The 21613-nt window shown below is 44.5% G+C and overlaps 1 protein-coding gene and 1 pseudogene across 5 annotated transcripts in view; one reads left to right on the top strand and one right to left on the bottom strand.

The window, feature by feature from the left end:
* DBF4B (DBF4 zinc finger B) overlaps positions 1 to 21613 on the top strand; it is a 33667-nt gene that overhangs the window by 9222 nt on the left and 2832 nt on the right. For all 5 annotated transcript variants that reach the window (XM_037809991.1, XM_037809990.1, XM_037809992.1 and 2 more), the window contains exons 3-12: positions 3959 to 4113; positions 7960 to 8145; positions 11438 to 11488; positions 12371 to 12458; positions 13674 to 13747; positions 15012 to 15048; positions 16527 to 16572; positions 18532 to 18648; positions 21017 to 21125; positions 21302 to 21426. In XM_037809991.1, coding sequence (XP_037665919.1) covers positions 3959 to 4113; positions 7960 to 8145; positions 11438 to 11488; positions 12371 to 12458; positions 13674 to 13747; positions 15012 to 15048; positions 16527 to 16572; positions 18532 to 18648; positions 21017 to 21125; positions 21302 to 21426 — 988 coding nt within the window. The remainder of the gene's footprint in view (positions 1 to 3958; positions 4114 to 7959; positions 8146 to 11437; positions 11489 to 12370; positions 12459 to 13673; positions 13748 to 15011; positions 15049 to 16526; positions 16573 to 18531; positions 18649 to 21016; positions 21126 to 21301; positions 21427 to 21613) is intronic.
* On the bottom strand, positions 5011 to 5883 carry LOC119513779 (annotated as a pseudogene).

Below are 21613 nucleotides of genomic sequence, written 5' to 3' on the forward strand. Positions count from 1 at the left end.
GCAATAGGTATATATTTTTTCCTATATGCCCCTCTATTATTAACTTCTAGTTATAGTGTCATACATTTGTTCTAATTCATGAGAGGAATTTCTAATATTTGTACAGTTAATCACAGACATTGTCCACCACAAGATTCACTGTTTTATACATTCCCATCTTTTAACTTCCAACTTTCCTTCTGGTGACATACGTGACTCTGAGCTTACCCTTTCTACCACCTTCACATACCACTCAGCACTGTTAGTTATTCTCACAACATGCTACCATCACCTCTGTCCATTTCCAAATGTTTAAGTTCACCCTAGTTGAATATTCTGCTCATAATAAGCAACCGCTCCCCATTCTTTAGCCTCATTCTATATCCTGGTAACTTATATTTCATGTCTATGCGTTTACATATTATAATTAGTTCATATCAGTGACACCCTGCAATATTTGTCCTTATGTGTCTGACTTATTTCACTCAATATAGTGCCCTCAAGATTTCTTCATCAACCCATTTTTTTTAAAGACAGTTTTGTTCACACACCATACATTCCGTCCTAAGTAAACAATCGTTGTTTCCCTGTATAGTCACGTATTTATGTATTCAGCACCATCGCCACTATCTATATAAGGACATGTCCATTTCTTCCACAAAGAAGAAGGAAGAGTCAAAGAAGGTAGAGAGACAAAAGAAAAAGAAAAAAAAAAGAGAAAAAAAAACATGACAGCTAGAAAGCAACAAAAGGAAAGATAGCATTAAACTAAAGTAGAACAAAGAGTAAGACAACACTACCAATGTCAGGAGTCCCATACCCTTCCCTTACGTCCCCCCTCACCAGATGCATTTAGCTTTGGTATATTGCCTTTGTTATATTAAAGGAAGCCTAATACAGTGTTTCTGTTAATTATAGTCTCTAGTTTGCATTGACTGTATTTTGCCCCCAATACTGCCCTATTTTTAACACCTTGCAATGTTGACATTCATTTGTTCTACCTCATATAAAAACATATTTGTACCTTTTATTTCAATCATTGAGCACCCTAGGTTTCACTGAGTTATACAGTCCCAGTCTTTATCTTTCATCTTTTGTTCTTGTGTCTCACATGCTCCTAACTTTCCTCTTTCAACTATACTCCCAGTCATCTTTGTTTTGTGAACTTACATTGCTGTGCTACTATCTCCCAAAATTGTTCTCCAAACCTCTCACTCCTGTCTTTTCCTTTCTGTCTGCAGTGCTTCCTTTAGTATTAGTTTCCTGTAGAGCAGGTATCTTGTTCACAAACTCTGTCATTGTCTGTTTGTCAGAGAATATTTTAAGCTCTCCCTAATATTTGAAGGACAGTTTTGCCGGATATTGGATTCTTGGTTGGTGGTTTTTCTCTTTCAGTATCTTAAATATATCACCCCACTTCCTTCTTGCCTCCATCGTTTCTACTGAGAAATCCGCACATAGTCTTACCAAGCTTTGTATGTGATGGATTGCTTTTCTCTTGCTGCTTTCAGGATTCTCTCTTTATCTTTGACGTTTGATAATCTGATTATTAAGTGTCTTGGAGTAGGCCTATTCAGATCTATTCTGTTTGGGGTATGCTGCGCTTCTTGGATCTGTAATTTTATGTCTTTCATAAGAGATGGGAAGTTTTTGTTGATTATTTCCTCTATTATTGCTTGTGCCCCTTTTCCTTTCTCTTCTTCTGGGACACCAGTGACATGCACATTCCTGCATTTTGTTTTGTCCTTAAGTTCCCGGAGACGTTGCTCATATTTTTCCATTATTTTCTCTATCTGCTCTTCTGTGTGTAGGCTTTCAGGTGCGTTGTTCTCCAGTTCCTGAGTGTTTTCTTCTGCCTCTTGAGATCTGCTGTTGTATGTTTCCATTGTGTCTTTCATCTCTTGTGTTGTGCCTTTCATTTCCATAGATTCTCCAGTTGTTTTTTCAAACTTTCGATTTCTTCCTTATGTATGCCCAGTGTTTTCATTATACATTTCATCTCTTGCCGTATGTTCCCTAAACTTGATTTAGTATTAGTTGTTTAAATTCCTGTATCTCAGTTGAAGTGTAAGTTTGTTCCTTTGACTGGGCCATAACTTCGTTTTTCTTAGTGTAGGTTGTAGTTTTCTGTTGTCTGGGCATCTGATTTCCTCGGTTTCCCCAATCAGATTTTCCAAGACCAGACCGGGCTCAGGTGTCAGCAGGAGGCAATAGTATCATGTCTCTCTGAGGGTTTGTCTTAGAAGATTGGTACACCCTGTGAGGCCTCAAGTCACTATGCTTTTCTGCCCAGCAGGTAGTGCCTGTCAGCCTGTAGCTCCAGACTGGTGTAAGGAGGTGTGGCCCGTGGCTGTTTTCCCCCAGGCTCTGTGGTCTGGTTCTGAATGGAAGGCGGGTAGTAGAGCTTGGCACCACCTTCTTCCTCTTAGGGAAAATACACCCCCTAGGGTGAGGTTATTTACATTTGAATAGACTCTCTGCCTGTGCTGTCTCCACCCTTGTCTGGTCAGAGCGCTGGGAAATGAAAATGGCTGAGGCTTTCTCCACTGAGCCAAAGTCCATGGCCACCCTCCAGCTCTCCAAAGTTAGTCATCACCGAAAGCCTCTGTCTGCTCGTTGGGGATTCGTATCTTTTATCGAGCAGTCCATGTTTGTTAATGAAAACCCCATCTGGAGCTCAGCTGAGCTATATTCACTTGCTCGGAGAGTGCTGCTCTCTAGCACCACAAGGCTTTGCAGTTTGGGCTGTGGGGGTAGGGGGCTCCCAGCTTGGATCCACGGTTTTTCCTTACAGATTTTATGCTGCGATCTCAGGCATTCCTCCCAATTCAGGTTGGTGTATGATAAGTGGACAGTCATGTTTGCCCCCCCCCCCTTCCCAGCGCGGAGCTATTCCAGATTATTTACTAGTTGTTCCTGGTTGTTTATTAGTTGTTCCAGGGGGATAAACTAGCTTCCACTCCTCTCTATGCGACCATCTTCTTCCGTCTCATCCAGCTATCTTACTTTTTGATGCATTTTAATTGATTTGTAGACCCTAGTACACTTTGCTCTAAATAGTTCAGAATGCATATCATTGACTAGAATTCCGTATTTGTTTACAGTTTTTTCCTTTTGTTGTAAATTTGTACATAATCACAAAAGGATTCAACAAGGATTTTTTCAGCTTTATTGAAGCATAATTTATATACCTAAAATGTACTTGTTTTAAAGTGTACACTTCAGTGATTTTTAGTTAATTTACCGAGTTGTGCAACTATCACTACAACTACTATAATTTTAGACCATTTTCATCACTCCCCAAAAAATCCTCATACCCATTTCTAATCATTCCTCATTCTTACCCACCATCCCTGGCAACCACTAATCAAATTTCTGTCTCTCTCTATATATTTGCCTTTTCTGAACCTCTCATGTAAACGGAATCATATAATATGTGGTCTTTTATGTCAGGCTTCTTTCACTCAGCATGTTTTTGAGGTTCATCCATGTTGTAGCATGTATCGGTACTTGATTCCTTTTTATAGCCAAGTAGTATGCCATATGGTGGAATACATTTAGGTTTTTTCATTTACATTTAGGATGTTTCCACTTTGGGGCTACTATGAATAAGTTTACTATGAACATTCATATACAAACTTTTGTCTGGACATATGTTTTCATATCTCTTGGGTATATAACCTAGGAGTGGAATTGCTGGGTCATAAGTTAACTCTATGTTTAGCATTTTGAGGAACTGCCAAACTGTTTTCCAAAGTGGCTGCACTATTTTACATTCCCACCAGCAATGTATGAGGGTTCCTGTTTCTCCACATCTGAGCTCCGTGAGGATAGGGACATCATCTGACAGTCGTCTTTGCGTGCCCATGGCCTAGCATGGGGCCTAGCACACAGGCTGTCACTGAGGCTGTCAGTGACTTCCAGGGTTCTTTTCTACCTCAGGCTTCTGACTTTGCTCCTCATTGTTGTTGTTTTCTAGGGGCTCAGCTAAGAGTTTCCAGTTGGCTGAGAAAATGCCGGAAGAGCTTGTCAGGCTCTGGGAGGCAGCCCTTTTCTGGAAAGTCCTTTTACTTGGATCTCCCTGCTGGCAAGAATCTCCAGTTGTTGACAGGGGCCATCCAGCAACTGGGTGGGGTATGTAACCTGCTTCTCCATTGATATCATGTGCCTGCTTGGGATGCAGGACAAGAGTTGGAGAGGGATTATGTCTGTGATTTCCAGGTATTTTCAATGATATCTACATTTTTAAAATGTAAATTTGAAGTATAAACCATATTTTAAAGTTATTTTTTTCTGTAAATAGCTTTATTGAGATGTAATTCACATATTTTACAAATCACCCATTTACAGTTTACAGTTCAGTGGTTGTTAGCATGTCCATAGAGTTGTGCAACCATCACCACAAATTTAGAATATTTTCATTACCCTAAAAAGAAACTCCATACCCATTAGTAGTTACTCCCTGTTTGCCTCAATTCCACCCCAACCCTGAGTGACCACTAATGCACTTTTTGTCTCTATCCTATATTTTTGTTGCTGTTTAAAATGGAAAGTTATTTGCCCAGTACACCAAATAGGATGCAAACACTGTCATGACAAATTTACAGGAATATGCAGATCAACATAAAACAGTAATTTAGTTTAAATGAAGGGAAATCTCTTTCAATGTTATCACAATGTACTCCCAAGAAGAATCTTTTCTTAAGTTAATTATACATTTCAATAAAATAAAGGGTGGTAATGGATAAAGTAGAAGTTAGCTTGTGTGGATTTTCCCTAAAAATAAAACTTTGAATCTATTAATCCATGCCAATTAAACACTGTAACTATAATTTTCAAATATTTGCTGAGGGAGAGAAAGGCATTAGTTACCTTTTCTGTTTGAACAGTCAAGAGAAAAATAGTTACTACAAATATAGCAGGCAAACTGTTAGACTGATTGATCTAGAGTATAGTGTAGGACTGAATTTCACTCTGAAATTGTGCTAAATGCGCATCATTAATATGACACATTTTGATCCATGATGTGATTTAATGCCAAGTTAGAGCCTGATTTGTTACAGAAACACATAGATCACTGTTGCTTTGTTTTGAAGTGTTCTCTAATTCCATGTTAGCAGCCTGGTTCCCTCAATGGTAGCAATAATTGTGTGCACTGAGGATGGTAACCATGTTCCGATCATGACGCTGATTGTATCCCTCCATTACAAGTTGGTCAGCACATGAAACCAGTGTGAGGCCATTGGCATGGTTAAATGTTTCGGAAAGATCTTGTCCAAATGTGTAGCCAGCACCATGTGGAGAAATGCCTCACCCACCACAATCATCTGGATCTGACCATAACAGATCACACATTGGGCCCTATGTGGAACTTCTTGTAAATGATCCAGGTCTCCTATGTGATCCAGTGTATCTGTGGATGGAGGGAGGTCACCATGGAGGCAGAATACCTGTCCATCTACTAAAGCTGTAGGTAGAAGATAATCAAATAGATGTGTAAAATATTTCCATACTTTGCATTTCTATACTTTTGTTGACATTCATCATAAAAGCCATATACTTGGGTAATTTGTTGGCTTTCATGGTTTCCTCTCAATATTGTAATGCGTTCTAGATGTCTCACCTCTAATGCCACAAGAAGAGTCACAGTCTCCACTGAATAAGAACCTCTGTCAACATGGCCACCCATGAATAGATAGTTGGTATCTGATGATTTTCCACCAATTCTAAAGAGTTCCATAAGGTCATGGAATAGCTCCAGACAATAACAGGACAATGAACCTCTTCCTTAGCCTTTTTTTTTCCTTAGACTTTTTTGCACAGAGTCTGCTCTTGGGTCTCATTAAACTGTTTACATTCCTTCAACTGCTTGACACACTCCTTGGTGAATGCCTTATTGTCCATGGCGGCATGATCCCCTTTCCCACTGTTCCCTTCCTCACTCCCTGCACCCACCCACTCTCTGCTCTCTCCTGGGGTACAGAGCTCCTGCCACTACCAGCAACCCGGGGTGGGAGATGAAGGAGCCAGGGAAGGGCGGCCCTGGCCTTTTGTCCCACCTAAGCCCCCTGTATTTTTTTATGCATATTCTCTATGTAGCTAGGGTAAAGAGTGTACTTTTGATTGCCTTCTTTTTGCACATAACCTTAAAGTGTTAACACTTTCCAGTTATAATTGCCCCTCATGTAATGAGAACATAATATTTTTTTGAGTGGGTTATTAATTTACTTAATTGTTACCCTGTGGATATGTAGACTATTTGTAGATTTTTGCTTTTATAAATAACATTGTGATGAACACTTTGGGTAAAAAACATTTGCTGTATTTCAATCCATGAAACTATTTTTAAAGCATATACCAAATGGTACTTTTGGTAAGGGGTCAACATGGGTATCTCTGGTGTTTATAATATTGGGATAATAGTGCTTGGCCCCAAAGAGACTGGTATCTGAGGAAACTTTTCATGAATAGGCTTAGTATGCTGTTAATCTAACAGAAACTCAGGGAGGCAGAAACTCAGAGGGAGGGATGGAGAGGATGAGGATTATATACCCAAAATAGCCCATAATTACATTTTGAACTTTTAGTCTTTGCTGTATAAAAAGCCACCCCAGAAGTTAGACTTACCACAATTTATTGCTCCCTAGTATCCTATGAGTTGCTCAGGCAGTATCTCTGCTGATTTCATCAGGGTTCACTCGTGCAGTTGCATTTGACTGGTTGGGGGGGTGTCAGCTGGGCTACCTCAGTTTCCTGTTGTGTGGCCTCTCATCCTGCGGTAAGCTAAGCTGGCTGACTACTGCAGCAGTCTCAGGACAGCTTTCCTAGAAGGTGAAGGGGTTGCTGCAAGACCCCTTGCAGCCTAGTCTCCTGAAGTCACACATATTAGTTTTACCATGCTCTCTTGATCAAAATGAATCAGATTCAAAGGAATGGAAAAATAGGCTTTAATTCTTGATGGGAGGAGCAGCAAAGTCATATGGCTAAGGAGTGCATGTACAGAAATGGGAAGAGTTTGTGACCATTAAATGATCTACCACATTTATATGGGATAATAATTGCCCTTTTAGCATTTGTTTTTGCCATATTAAAGAAAATGGATATATTCCTTGAAGCCATAACTTTAAAGATTTTTTCTAACCTAAGTGCCAGGTTTCTCATCTGGTCACACTTCTAAGACATCGTCCCTTTGTATTTCCACTGTTGTGCTGGAGCTGGCTGGTACTGGCTCGTGGGGGCTGATTGTTAGCACCTCTTCTCAACTCCCCATTCAGTAACATCATGTTGGTAGCTTGAAATCAAGCTATACAGGGAGTATTTGTCCCTCAGAAATTGGCAAGTGCTACAGAACAGGTATTTTTTTGTAGAGAATAGGTCATTAAGGATTTGCCACCTCATCACTGCTTATTTCCATATTTTCTTCATTCTACAAACATGACTTGTGTCAGTATGTTTCAGGCACTGTGCTGGGTATTCTTGAGACAAAGATGAGCAAGAACTTCTCAGTGCCGTTGAGGGACTTACAGTCTGGTAGGGTAAACAGATACCTACACAGCTGAGTGCTGTGGTAGCCAAAATTCGCTTCTGTTTCATTTTTTTTTAGTTCCTTTTTATAGTATCCAAATGGCCCATTGGATCTGACACAAAAATCATGGCTTAATCAGACTGCCCTGGTCCTGTCCAGCCCCTTCAGTGTGCTCTTGCTCCCTGCAAACTCAGACTGGCCAGACAGCTCTAACCCTATGGCCTCCTGCTGTTTGATCAGGAGCAGCAGCAGATCTGGAGATAAAAGCCTGTATTTTCCCTATTATATTTCAGGATGATGTCTTTTGGGGGGCTTGGTACAGAACTGCACTTGGGTTATTTAAAGACATTGATACTGGGGCTCCCAGCAGCCAAGACTTTCTTCCCCACCCTCTTGATATTGACAAATATGCATCTGCCTTTTGATTTTCAGCCACCTCTGTGATCTGGTTTCAGGTAATTGAGGGTTTTCTGAGCAAAGAAGTGAGTTACATCGTGTCCAGCCGCAGGGAGGCGAAGGCAGAGATCACTGGGACAAGCCACAGAGGCTGCCCCAGCCCCAGCGAGGTCAGAGTGGACACACCGTGCCTGGCCAATCCAAAAGGCAGCTGCAGCAGGCCTTCACAGAAACCCGTCGACTTGGTAAGAACCTCATGGGACAGGAAAGGTGTGTTCTAGAAACAAAGGAAGTAGGCCTCAATGAGCCCCTTTAGGGCTCTGGTTTCATCTGGTTTAATTTAATCTCTCATTTGAAATTGAGGACTGAGAATGTTTTATCACGGCTCTGATCTGAATACCTCAGCAATCCCTTCTGAGTCATCCCTTTTATGACATATGTTCACTTTTTATGGGACCTCAGAGTCCAAGGTTCAGAAACAAGGATCCTCAGTGTCTTTACACCTCAAACCTGTGTTATCCGTTAGAAAAGGCCTGAGCCTTATCAGGTGGTGATTCAGTAGCTTCATCAAGTAACTTCCCACTCAAACAAGAGTAAAGGTACAGACAATAGTTTAAAAGTAAAGAGCACTCAAGACAAGAGTTCAAATTCAACACATGTTTACTAAAGGAGCTCTTAAGGTAAAATGAACAAGTTTACAATGTAAATATAAATTGATTACCAAGCCTGGGAACTTCTGTCCCTTCCAGATGTAGTTGGATATGAAATCAGAAGGCCCCCAAGTCTAAATTACAGAGTATTTATAGAGCCTTTGATTTAGGGTACATACAATTAAGTCACGCTTTATTTATTTTTTAGTCATGCTTTATTTTTGTTTGAATTATGGGTGGTGAGCTACAGGTGGTGAATTATGCATGGTGAACCATGAGTGAATCAAGATCAAAGGAAGGTATTCACAGCATTATCAGAGATTCAGACGTAACCTTGAATGTTTGCAAAACTTTACTGAAAATATTTCTACTAATTAAGCTATGACTTTTGTAAAAGTGGCATACAGCCACTGTTAAAAAAAAAAAAAAAAAAAAAGCTGAAAAAGAGCCCAGACTTCAATTAGTGATATGAATGAAGCAGGTCTGGTTAAGACCAGGGCAAGCCAGGCCAAAGGGTAAAGGTTGAAACTGACTGTGTTTTAAAACTTCAACTTCCATATGAGACCAAGGGAAGAGATATCTATTTGGTACAGGATCTAAATTTTCTAAACGGTACGACTCTACAGTCGATTTGTTCAAACACCGCAATTGCATGGAACTTTGAATACGAAGTGAGATATGGTAGGTTAGTAAAGGCTGGAGTGAAATAGTGACACATCCCAGAGTAATTTGGGCAGATAATAAAAAATATATTTACAGCCTCCCCCTCCCCAGCCCCGAGGATCTGAGGGAAGGTGCGGATGTGTTGGACATCCTCACCTGGACTGGTGTTGATGTTGTCACAAACATTGGGACTGGCGGTATGATGTGCCGAGCCCTCGATCATGGGACTTGCCCTTATGAAGCTCATTACTGCAAAGGAGAGGCTAAACTTGCATATAATTGTGCCTAAGAGTCTCCCCCTGAGTACCTCTTTGTTGTTCAGATGTGGCCCTCTCTCTCTCTAACTGAGCCATCTCGACAGGTGAACTCGCTGCCCTCCCCCCTACGTGGGACCCGACTCCCAGGGTTGTAAATCTCCCTGGCAATGCGGAATATGACTCCCGGGGATGAATGTGGACCCAGCATCGTGGGACTGAGAGTATCTTCTTGAACAAAAGGGGGATGCAAAATGAGACGAAATAGATTCAGTGGCTGAGAGATTTCAAATGGAGTCGAGAGGTCACTCTGGTGGACATTCTTATGCACTATATAGATAACACATCTTAGGTTTTAATATATTGGAATAACTAGAAGTAAATACCTGAAACTACCAAATTCCAACCCAGCAGTCGACTCCTGAAGACAATTATATAATAATGTAGATTACAAGGGGTGACAGTGTGATTGTGAAGACCTTGTGGATCACACCCCCTTTATCTAGTGTATGGATGAGTAGAGAAATGGGGATAAAAACTAAAGGACGAATGGGGTGGGATGGGGGGATGATTTGGGTGTTCTTTTTTCACTTTTATTTTTTATTCTTGTTCTGGTTCTTTCTGATGTAAGGAAAATGTTCAGAGATAGATTGTGGTGATGAATGCATAACTATGTTATCATACTGTGGACAGTGGATTGTATACCCTGGATGATTGTATGGTGTGTGAATGTATTTCAATAAGACTGAATTTAATTTAAAAAAAAAAAAAAACTAAACTAAAAATTAGAAAAGAGATTACTGTTACTTATATTTAACTTATTAGTATAGTTTTCTTATTTCATTCTATAATTAGTCTAGTTACTGTATCATGTTGATAAGCATACATTTGATCAAAACTGTATTCAGCTTTATTACATTACTTATGACTTATTTATTATTGAAGTAACAGCTACAGCCCAATTTTTTTTTTTTTAACACACAGGACAAAATGGTTACATGTTATCTATATCTAAGAAGGTTGAGAAGGGCTTTCTGCTTTTCTGAAAATATTCACAGCTTTTAACTGTTTAGTATCTCCTTCATATACAATTTTCTAATATAGGACTTGAAGGATATTAATTATCTGTTTTAGTTATTATAGTAAGGCCTTCCCATTTTCTATTGGAAATTGTACTTGAGCATTTTTGGGTAAAAGTTCTGTTAAATATGCTTCTATATCAGAAGGAATAACTGGTTCTTCACTATCAGAACAGAAAGCATCAGGTAGTATATGAGAACAGCAAGGTTCCTTAGCCATTTGATCCTTACATAGAGAGAAGGAGTCAGCATCTTCATTTTTAGATTCCTCAGTAGAGATATTATCCTGCAACACCAGAGAGGACTTCTTGGAATTGGCCTCATCTTGGGCAGGAGGTTCCTGAGGAGGTAGAAATTCCCTTATCCCTAGCTCTCACATATGAAAGATCAACAGTTAGGACAATACACATCACATCTAACTTAGAATGCAGTATGCAATAGACCCCCCCACCCCCCACCCCAGGCTTGCATTCTTATTTTTGCTTGACTTAGGCTAATATTAAAATTTCCATAAACATAGACTGTTGGCATCGTGATGAGGGACAGGACTCCCACAGAGCAAAGAAAAGTTTTTCTAAAGTGAAATATTCTCTGGGTGTCACCTGCGAGAGAGCACACCTCTTAAAGAGAGGCCTTAGAACATTCATACCAATTTGACCTTGGGTGAATTTAGAATGTGCTTCAGCAGCAAGCTCACCTGTGGGTGACCTAAATGTATTGCTGTATCTTTACCTCCTAAAGGTTCTCTAGGCTCTCAGTTCTCCCACTCCTCAGCTGTGACTGCTTCTAGCTTTCCAAGGGAATGACCCCAAGACATCCTCCCCTCACCTGTGTAAACAGCTTTTTGTGCACAGGTCTATGCAGCAAACCTCATTTCTCTCTTCCTGACAGGTGCCTATGAGCAGAGGGAAGGAACTGCTGCAGAAGGCCATCAAAAACCAGGTGAGCTGGGGGAGACAGGGTGGAGGTGGATGCTTCACTCTCCTGCCTCAAGCACAGGTTGGAGATTTAGCCTTCCCTCTGAGGTTCTTCCATAGTGCTAACAAGGATTACACATGCTGTGGGGTGTGTAGTATCATCATTAGTCCTTTCTTACCGATGAGGAAGTTGGGACTCAGAGAAGTTAGGTAACTTGTCCAGAGTTACCCAGGGAGTAGGTGATAGAGCCAGGATTTGATTCCTTGATCTTTCCAACTCCAGAGCCTACCAAGAGAGCCTGGGAGGGATGCTGCTGGTCTTGTCTGGTCTGCACATCAGCCAGACTTTGTGCCTCTTTTGCAAGTAGCTATTTATCCCCTTTGAGAGAACCCAGGCTATTAAAGTGGCAGGAGGAGAAGTTAACGTGATCCTGTGAGAGGGGTTGTTAAAGTGATATCAAGATGAGAGCATGCACTGAAGGAGGGAGGAGGGCACTGCCAGGCTGGGCAGCAGGGTGGGAAAGGTTTAGCAGCATAGTTTCCCACCCAGTGATGGCAATCGTCCCTGGTATTTATGATGTACTTACTGTTGGCTGAGAGCTTTCCTTACAGAGGCTCTCCCAACAAATATCTCTCCTATAAGCCTGTGTTCCTAGTCACAAGGTAGCCCAGAGGTGAGCATATGGTGGCCAGCCCAGCACTGTGGAGGACAGGGTGTCTTCCTGGGGCTTGGGGTAGACTCTCCAGGCACTATGCTCTCTCCTTTGCCTGTCTCCCCCTACTTCGCTCCTTTTCCCCCCACCACGTGGATGACCCAGGAGTTGCAGAAGCCAGGATGACCTGTCTTTGTGGTTCTCAGGCCTTGGGGAACCTCGTGCTCCTGCCTGATTCTGCTTCATCATTTCAGGGGAGCAGCAGCGGAGGAGGCAGTGGGGGCAGCAGCAGCCTCCTGAGTAATGCCCGCTCCTGGGGAGTGAGGATTCTGCATGTGGATGGTACAGTTTCTGCCCTGGGCTCCTATAGGGGGCAGAAATGGTAACTTTGGAAATGTCGGCTTTCAGAGGGATCATGGTTGTGTAAACTTCTGGTAGCCGGAAGCCAGAAGTACTCAGTGAACGCATTGGTCCACAACGGTGGGAGGGTGTGGGGAAAAGCACTAACAACAGCAGAGTGTGGGCCGTGGCCCTTGCACCGCATCGGCACCTGGGGCACACTTTTAAGCCATGCCACAACTTCTCTCAGCTGGTCTGGTGATCCCATTTTACAAATAAGGAAATAATCCTAATATCCATGACCATTATAAGGTATTTATGCCGTGCTAGAAATGCCCTTGTGTAAACATCACTGCAGTACAGATGAGGAAATTGAGCCTCAGCGGGATTAAGTGAATTGTCTGAGGCCCCACCATGAACTGCTGGGATGGAGTGGCCCACATTCCACCCCAGCTTGACTTTAAATTTCATGTTCTTTTCTGTAGTATAGCCTCATAGTACAATGACCTGTTTGTGAGTTGTAATAAATTTATTTATAGTCATTATAGAATAGCTGTCCTGAAGGAACTGGCAGTGACTGGCCCTATTCCCAGCTCATTTCTACTTCTGGAGTTTTCTGTTGCAGGGGCTGGTCAAGGTGGGACAGCCCCAGGTACTGACCAGGGTGATACCCCACCCATTAGTACTGAGGTCTCCTGTGGGTTTGGTGAGGCTGGACAGGAGAAATTCCTTCTCTGGGATCGGGGGAGTCCATCTTGCTGGGAAATCAGCCATTTCTTACTTGATCTAATTTCCCATCTTTCTGTGTTAGAGAAGCTCCAGTATGCTTAGTGCCCACTGAGTCTTCCACCTAAAGATACATCTGAAGAACTCATATAGCTTGTTTTCCACCACAGAAGCAGCTCTTTATTAGCACCATAAAGCCCCTTTGTGAACCACAGAGCACCTCCTGTTAAAATATGAGTTGTATTCAATGCACAAAAGAGCCTGAAGCCAACTTAGATGCTTTTCCTGGGATAGAATATCCAGCCCTTTCTCTTCTCAGGAGGTGCAGAGTTGATGTGTAGCCAGAAGGTGGCAGGCAGAACTGGTAGGATCCAGCGGGCTAGTCTGAGTGAGAAGTGTAGTCCTTCAGTCCCGGGAAGGGGAAGGGGCAGGGGCTGTGCTGGGTAAATGAGAATGGAAGTCTTTGGCCACAGCCCTCTGTCTTCCTCACAGAAATGATGATGCACGTGCAGCAGCTGTCTCTTGGTGCTTTAATTGTGAAGAAACAAGAGTCAAAGAAGCCAGAGGTAGGTAGGTCTTCCTGCTAAACTGAAGGGAAATGGATGGTTTTCAAGCAGTGCAGCCTGTAGCAACCTTGTTAAATCCCACAAACCACCCAAGCCACCTCTTTCTGACCATCATGAGGAAAGTAAATGGAAGGCAGCCTCGCAGTTACCTCATCCCTAGTGCCTACAGCTTTGCGCTACCCTCTCTTATTTATTCCTGTGCTACTTGGGACCCCGCCACCCGGTATAATCACCGCACTGAGGCATTCACTGAGGTCTGGGCCACTGACTGCCTGTGGCTAGTCCTGACCTAGGTAAAACTCGTGAAAGCTCATGGCCTCTGGGCCAGGCTTCCATCCTGGGGACTGCTTGGGACCTGGGAATGAGCCTGCAGATTGCATGGGCTGGGGCAGGGAGTGTTGTAGTTTGAAATAGTGACCATCTTCCTAACTCTTGTTTGGCTTCTCCTTCCTTTGTTGGGGTTAGAATTATAATGTACCATATCAAGAAGAGCCCAGGCTGATTTAAAGCCACTGTCTTCATCCTGGCTCAAATCGGTAGAAAGTTTGAGCTTTCCACCGATTTTCTACTCAAGGCCTGGCATCCAGGAGAGAATCTGGAACCTTCTTGGGCCTAGAGGCACAAACAGGCATGGATCCATTGGATCTGTCTCCTCCAACTCTTTAATTGATTTTTATTTTATTTTATGTTCACTTAGTTTTTAACAACATCACCCTTGTTTGTCCCTGGTTTAAATGTTGGTTTTGACCAACAGGACAGCAAATGGCCACTGTCTTCATCCTTGACCTATAGGCTGACCTGACTGGCCAGAAGTGCCTAGAAAGTAAGAGCTGCTATTTAGGGAGCACCTATGCTGTGTCAGGTCTCTTACATACTTAAATTTAATTCTTACCGCATACAGTGAGATAGGTGGACACTCCTCATGTTACAGGTGGCAGAGCTCCAGTTCCCACCAAGCTTCTGGGGCTCCTAAGCTCTTGCTATTTGCAACATACTGTATTCCCTCCACCAAGAGTCAGCTGCTCTTGAGAGTCACACGCAGAAGGCCAGGTTGGGTCCCAAACGCTCACCATTCATCATATCCCTGGAGAGGTAGAGGGGGCTCAGATCTGCTCCAGTTTAGGGCCGGAGAGTGTGGTTCTGCAGGCTTCCCAACAGCAGGAAGCAAAGCAGGGCAGACTTGCAGATACTTGGTTTTACGGGCCTGGTTCCTTAACCCCCATGGCTTCCTTAAACCCTTAACCTATTTTCTCTTTCCATTTAGGGAACACGTCCAGCAACAGAGTCAAGAACACGGAAAGGTCAGTGTGGTAGCTTTTTCTCTTCTAATTGCAGTCCCTCCCTCCCTAAACACTTCCCCACGACTCCCTCTGTGGTTAGCATCTGCTCACTTTTCTGCGGCAGGAAGCAAGGCCAGGTTGTGTTGCCCCCTCGTGTTTCTAGGGCTTGAGCCTCAGATTTCTGGGGCAGGAGAGGTATGTCCAAGAGCAAGTCCAGAGCTACTGGGCCAAGACCCCATACAGCCACTTTGGCTCCGGTGTCCTCTGGCTGTTCCTGGGCATCATTTGAAGTTAAGCATCCTTTTCCTTCTGATTCAGTAACAGTTTGGGGTGGGCAGTTTGACAGCTGCCTGCCGTTTTCAGAAATGCCAGACTCCCTGAAACTGACAAACAGGCATATTGGTGGGCTCCATCTCACCGGCTCTCTTGGACAGCAGGAAAGTTTCTCCCCCTGGGTGTTTCTCCCAAAGATGCTCTTTAAGTGGCATTTACTCGAGCACAAGCAGGAGCGAAGAAAAGTCACTTGGCACCTTTCTCATGCTTGAAATGCTAAGAAGTCTGTGGGGGAACTGATTTTAATCACTGTCTCAGTTAATTAGAAAGACAAGAAATCACCCTAAAAAGGTAATTAATAGGAGCTGCTGCCGCTTAAGGAGAAAAGGCTGCCTTTTGCTTAGGCGCTAGTGGCAGGCTGGATGAGGCTGGGAACCATGAGGTGGCAGCCCTTTTGGGCATCTGGTGGCTGCTAGGTCTGCCCTGGCTTCCAGCCTGCCTTGCCTGCCTATTTAACAGGACCTCTGGTCACCGTGGGAAGGGAGGAGTGGTTCTTAATGCCTAAAAATGTTTTGTAACTTATGCAAATAACTAGCTAGTAGGGGGTGAATCTCTTGGTTAATTGACTCCAAGTTTGTCTTCCCAGCACCCCTTTGCCCTGTTCTGTTCAGAAGTCAGATTTCACCTTTGAGATTTTTCTTCTGTCATGCTACTGGGATCTCTAAACCGCTTTAACCCTCTTCCTCTCTGCTTCTTGACAAAACATCAGAATCCTCATGCAGAATTCTGCCTGGGGAGCAAAGGGCTAGGAAGGACCTGGGGCTCTGTGGGACTCACTACCCCAACCCTGCTTTTTCAGTAGAAATCAACAGTGTTTGGTTTCTCCCACCAGCCATGTTCCTAATGGTGATGGTGTCCTTGGCCAGATGACAACCTCCAGAGCCCACCCGCAGGAGGGTCCTGTATCTTGTTGAAGGAGGGCCTGCCCAGGGCCCCAGGCACCCTGCAAACAGAACTCTTCTGTCCCCAGGGATAGGGGCTGGAGGAGATGGGATTGTGTGTCTCACTTCTGCCAAATGGAAAGGTGCAGCTTGGGATGGCATGTTTTCCAGCTCTTGAGAGGCTCTTAGGCTTTGCCAGAGCCTCACCTCTCAGAGCATTTCCTGTGTGAGTGGCGTGGACCCTGCACTGGGCAGACAGCTAATGTGTGCATTCTTCCCCTCCAGTGGCCAGACTGAAAGCACCATTCCTCAAAATCGAAGATGAGAGCAGGTAACTGGAGCTTCCTCTCTCTCCCCTCGCTCCTCTCCTCCAAGGAGAAAGAGAGGTGTTCAGGGGCCCTGAGTTGACATGGCAACATGGAGCCCCTCAGTCCTGCACCTTCTTCCCCAGAAACCACTTCCTCCTGCTCTCAGGAAGTCCCACATAGACGAAGATTTGCCTTTGAGAGAGTGGCATGACACAGTTGATACTCCTTTTGGAGATGAGTCAGAGGTTAATGATCCTCGGTGTGAATTACCTCCTCTTAATACTTGGCTTTTATGAGCTCTTGATGTCCCCTCTAGCTCACTGCTGATCCTCATGTCTTCCCGGGGGTGTGCTGACACTTAACAGTGAGTCGCTCCTGCTCCCGGCACAGTGCTTAGACGGTCAGAGACATCATCATGGCTGAAGTGAGGGTGCTTTGGGTGGTCTCAGGGATTCCTTTGTCAGACCACCTTGAACGTGACGAAGTTTCTGTTTTGCTGTGCAAAGCCCTTTTTTGATGCATGTTATCTCGACTGCTCTGGTTGAAAAACAGCATGAGAAGAGTTCTTCCAATTCCTAGTGGGGAAACCAAGGTTGGAGAAAGTTAAAAGAAAAAAGTCCATGTGTACCCACCAGAGATTACTGGAACCAGAATTCTCCGTGTCCCTCAGCCTCAGGCAGGGCAGCTGAAGACCTGGCCACAGGAACCTGGCACGGCTGCCCATTGTCCAGATGGGCCGAGGTTCCCTTCCCAGTGCCTGCAGTCAGTACAGAGTTGGCTTTGGTCGCCCACAAGTGAGTGCAGAGAATACAGGGATGGTGATGAGGCCCTTGCTTCTTCAGTTCAATCAGATGGGCGCATTGTCCTTCAGCCCCAGCCCCTTCACAACCAGTTAAAGACAAGACATGGTGACTTGTGCGCCATGGCTGAGAGACACGTCCGTGCTTCAGTATTTGCACAGCATGCAGCAGGCACAGGCAGTGCCACTGTCACCAGAGGGAGGGACACTTGTTTGTGTGCTGTTGGCATCATAGGCAAGAGAGGAGGGTCAAGCAGAGCTAAGACCTCTTGTGATTCTTTTCAGTGCTGTTTTGAAGCAGGTGCTCTTCAAAGCCCACTAACCTCACAAACCTTAACTTTAAGCCTCCTAAGTACAAAGAAAACAAAACTGAGGAGGAAGGAAGAGGATGCCACGGCTGTGAAGGGCACCTCCTCCTTTAGGGTCCAAGAAGACTCCATTGCTAATTCACTGCTGAGGCTGCAGGGCACTCACCCCCAGAGCACTGGCCATTGCAACCAGACTCTGTGTGCCCAGCATTTATGTTAGCAGGGTTGGCCCTGTAGCCACACATCACCAGGTCTGACTGTGGAAGTCTCTTGAATGTGAGCAAGTTGAGACAAACCACCAAAATCCCCACTGTGTCATGCCTTGTCTCTGTTCAGAATATCACCCTTCAGATGGTACAAAGGACCAGCCTAGAACAAAACTGCTCCCCCTGACAGAATAGGAAAATCACTGCTTTGGCTTAAATGCTCTTCCACTAAGCCTGTCCCGGCTGTAGTCCTCAAAGGTTGTTTTAGCATCAAAAAACAAAATAAGAACGTGGGAAGAACTAGATCTGGAGTAATGAGATTGACTTCTGGTCTAGTCTTGGCCGCTTACTAGTCATAAACCCTTGGGCAAGTCACAGAACCTTTTGGTTGCCATTTCCTCTCTGTAAAACAGATAACACCACTTGTCCCACTCATCTCAGAGGGTGATTATAAGATTCAAATGAGGCAGTGAGTGTAAATGGGCTTTGAAAAGTAGCTAGGGAGAGCATAAATATGAATTTAACTTGGTAAGGCTAATAAGAGTTTTGTTTTAGATCCTACAAGTTGAGAAGGTGAGAGTATGCTTGGTTATCAGGTTGGGAGTTGGGCTAGCCTTCTTTCCTTCCCCTTCCTCACAATAGTCAAAATGGAAGTTTTCTGTGTTGCAGGAAGTTTCGTCCTTTCCACCATCAGTTTAAATCCTTTCCTGAAATTTCTTTTCTGGGACCCAAAGATGCAAGTCCTTTTGAGACCCCGACAACCCTGGACAGCTCACAGCATACCAGGTGGGTTTTTCTGGTTCCTGAGCCCCAAGGGCTCAAGCCAAAGGCCTCTCCCTTGGGGGCTTGCCTGTCAAATTTGGCAGTGGTCATGTGTTAGCTCCTTAGGCAAAATATATTCTAGGAATTTAGCCCAGAGAAGACACTGGAAGTTTTCATCTGTTTTATTTGGTGTTCTCTATCCCTATTGGAGAATCGGGTTTAAGTGTACAGAAGGGCAATAGGCTAGTATCTCAAACTTGGATCCGTAGACCACCATCATCCAAGTTCTCTGGGGTCTGGATGCTATACCTACTACAGAATCAGAATCTCTGACAATGGAGCCCCAAATGCTGTATCCATAAGCTCCCCAGGTAATTCCAATGCACACTAAAGTTTGAGACCTCTTGGGCTAAACATTGGGAAGAATGAAGAGGTGAGGGGTTGAAGACACTTGTGACATTGTGTGGCCCAAAGTGGCTTGTAGACTTGTACCTACACTGGAGATGTTTGAGAATTTGAATGTTCACCATCAAAACGAAGAAGGAATTGTGGCTCACTTAATGGACTAGATGCCCTCTCAGACCTTTTCTAACTTCTGGGCTGTGGGGTGAATCCACAGACCAGGAGAACAGCAAGACAGGCTCTCTGTCAGCCCGAGAGTTCTTAGAGCCAAGGAGGGTCCATGAGTTCCAGCAATAGAGAAAGGCCACAGGTCAGGAAGTTGTGAGATGGGAAGAAAAACACAGAGAATGTGGCAATGGACAAAGGGGAAGAACAAGCTGAAGTGAAGTTCCAGGTCCCCTTCTTTTCCCAGAAGGTGCAGGGGATACCAGACAGAGCCAGTTAGGGCTCTCTCCTGGGCTTGGAGCTGGCAGAGGGTGCTGGGCCTTGGGTGGCCTTAGCATCACAACAGAGCCAAGAGCTGTAAAAGGAAGTTGATGAAGCAAGGCAGCTTTGGTATTTGCATGTGGAGGAGCCTAGGGAGGGGATTGGCCCAGGTTGGACTAAAGGGTTGGGGAGAGGGGTGGAAAATCTTTGTAGGATGGAATGTTTTGTTTTGTTTTATTAATTATCTTTTACATATTTTTATTTAATTATATATTTTGGATAGTAGTATAGTACATAGTTCAAAATTCAAGAGTTACAAAGGGCCTAAGTGAAAAATCTTTATGCCACACACATTCACTAGCCTTCAGTTCTTGGGTCTATTTCCAGAGTGATTTTATGTGTACACAGAATGCATCATCTATCCTTTAGGGTTAAGCATAATATTCACTGGTGCATTGTACTTCTTCCACTTGCTGTTATCTTAGACTAGTTTCCTCTTAGTACCTAAAGAGCATCCTCATTTCTTTCTATGCCAGCATGGTAGTCCACTGTATGGATTTACCATATGTTATTTAACCAGTCTCTGGTTACTGGTGGATGCTTAGATGAGATCTAGTCTTTTGCAGTGAATAATCTTGTTCCGAGTAATTTTGCAATTGTGGAATAAATTCCTAAAAGTGGAAATGCTGAGTCAAATAGCTCCTGCATTTATATTTTTATAATTTTGGTAAATGCGGCCAAATTGCTCTTCATAGAGGTGATACCAGTGTGTACTCTCACCAGCAGTGTACGAGCGCATGCGTCCTGTCCCCCTTGCCTGACGCTGCGTGCTATTAGACTTACTGACCTACGCCAATCTGATAGACTCTAAATTGTGTCTCACTATAATCCTAATTTTCATTTTTTTATTATGAATGAGGTTAAGTCTTCATATGTTTGATTAACTGAAGCTCTTTTTCTATGAATCTTCATATCTTTTGACCATTTTCCTAACAGGTTATTGATCACTTTCTTGTTGTGGACTTGTTGCATTTTCTAGGACAGTCACATGGTGATGCTCTCCAGGCCACTAGAAATAATGAGACTGAAATTCAGATGAGAAGTCAGGTTTGATTAAGAGATTTGAAAGTCCTCAGTGAAAGGTGGCAACTGTGCGAGGGACGAGTCAGCATGAGGGAAGAGACAGACTGCCCCTCGGTGGGACGATACCGGAGGAGGGGGCACGTATGAGGTGGAGGAGGTGTGGATTTGAGAATAAGCACGGAGTTGGAATTCCCAGCAGGGATTCTTACTGCCTTCACCACCCCTGCCGTCATCTGTGGTTTGAGATGGGTGGCAGGGAAAAGACAGAGATAGGACAGGATACTCAGCCCCCTCCTCGACGCTTCTCCTGCCACCCTTGGTCAGGTATAAGGAGGCCGACCCACCTGTCCTGCCTGGGCCCTTGGCCTTCTTGGTTCTTTCCCTCCCCTGCTGGAGTACTCTGGGCTCTGGAGGAGCAGCTCCTGCCAACCTCTTAGGGCCCGTGCAGTGACCACTTCTTCTGAACCTGTACCCTCCCCAGAGGACCCAAGGATCAGGAGCCAAGCCTGCAGTCAGCTGCCCGCACTGTGCCCAGGAGGAAGAAAGGTTACTGTGAGTGCTGCCAGGAGGCCTTTGAGCAGCTCCATGTGGTAAGCCCTCTCACCTCAGAGCAACCTGGCACACCGAGGACGAGGGTGGGGCCCAGCCACTGGAGCATTTCCTGCCCAGTATCTCCAGCCTGGCATGGCCGTGTCCCCCTGTGCCAGAGGCTGGGCTGGGAGGTCGGCCTTGTCTGATGCCCTGTACCTTCTCTCACCCCGGGCAGCATCTTCAAAGTGCCCAGCACCAGGGCTTTGCCCTAGAAGCCCTCCCGTATGCAGAGGTTGATCGGATCATTGCCCAGCTTGGCCACAGCTTGGCAGACACCCCCTCCCAGGCCAGCCTACCCAGGTGAGCACCACACTACTGGCCCTGCCCCAGGTGGTGGGCACAAAGACGTTCTCACTGTCCTCCTGGGGCCGTCTCTAGATGGGACGGAACCCTCAGGTTCATAACAGCAGGAACCAGGCTATGGCATTTTTCTCTTTTCCTCACTGTTCTTTACCACCATCCTCTGTCCTGTTTGTTTTGGGGGTGG

Source organism: Choloepus didactylus, chromosome 18, assembly GCF_015220235.1.
Source record: "Choloepus didactylus isolate mChoDid1 chromosome 18, mChoDid1.pri, whole genome shotgun sequence".
NCBI lineage: Eukaryota > Metazoa > Chordata > Mammalia > Pilosa > Megalonychidae > Choloepus > Choloepus didactylus.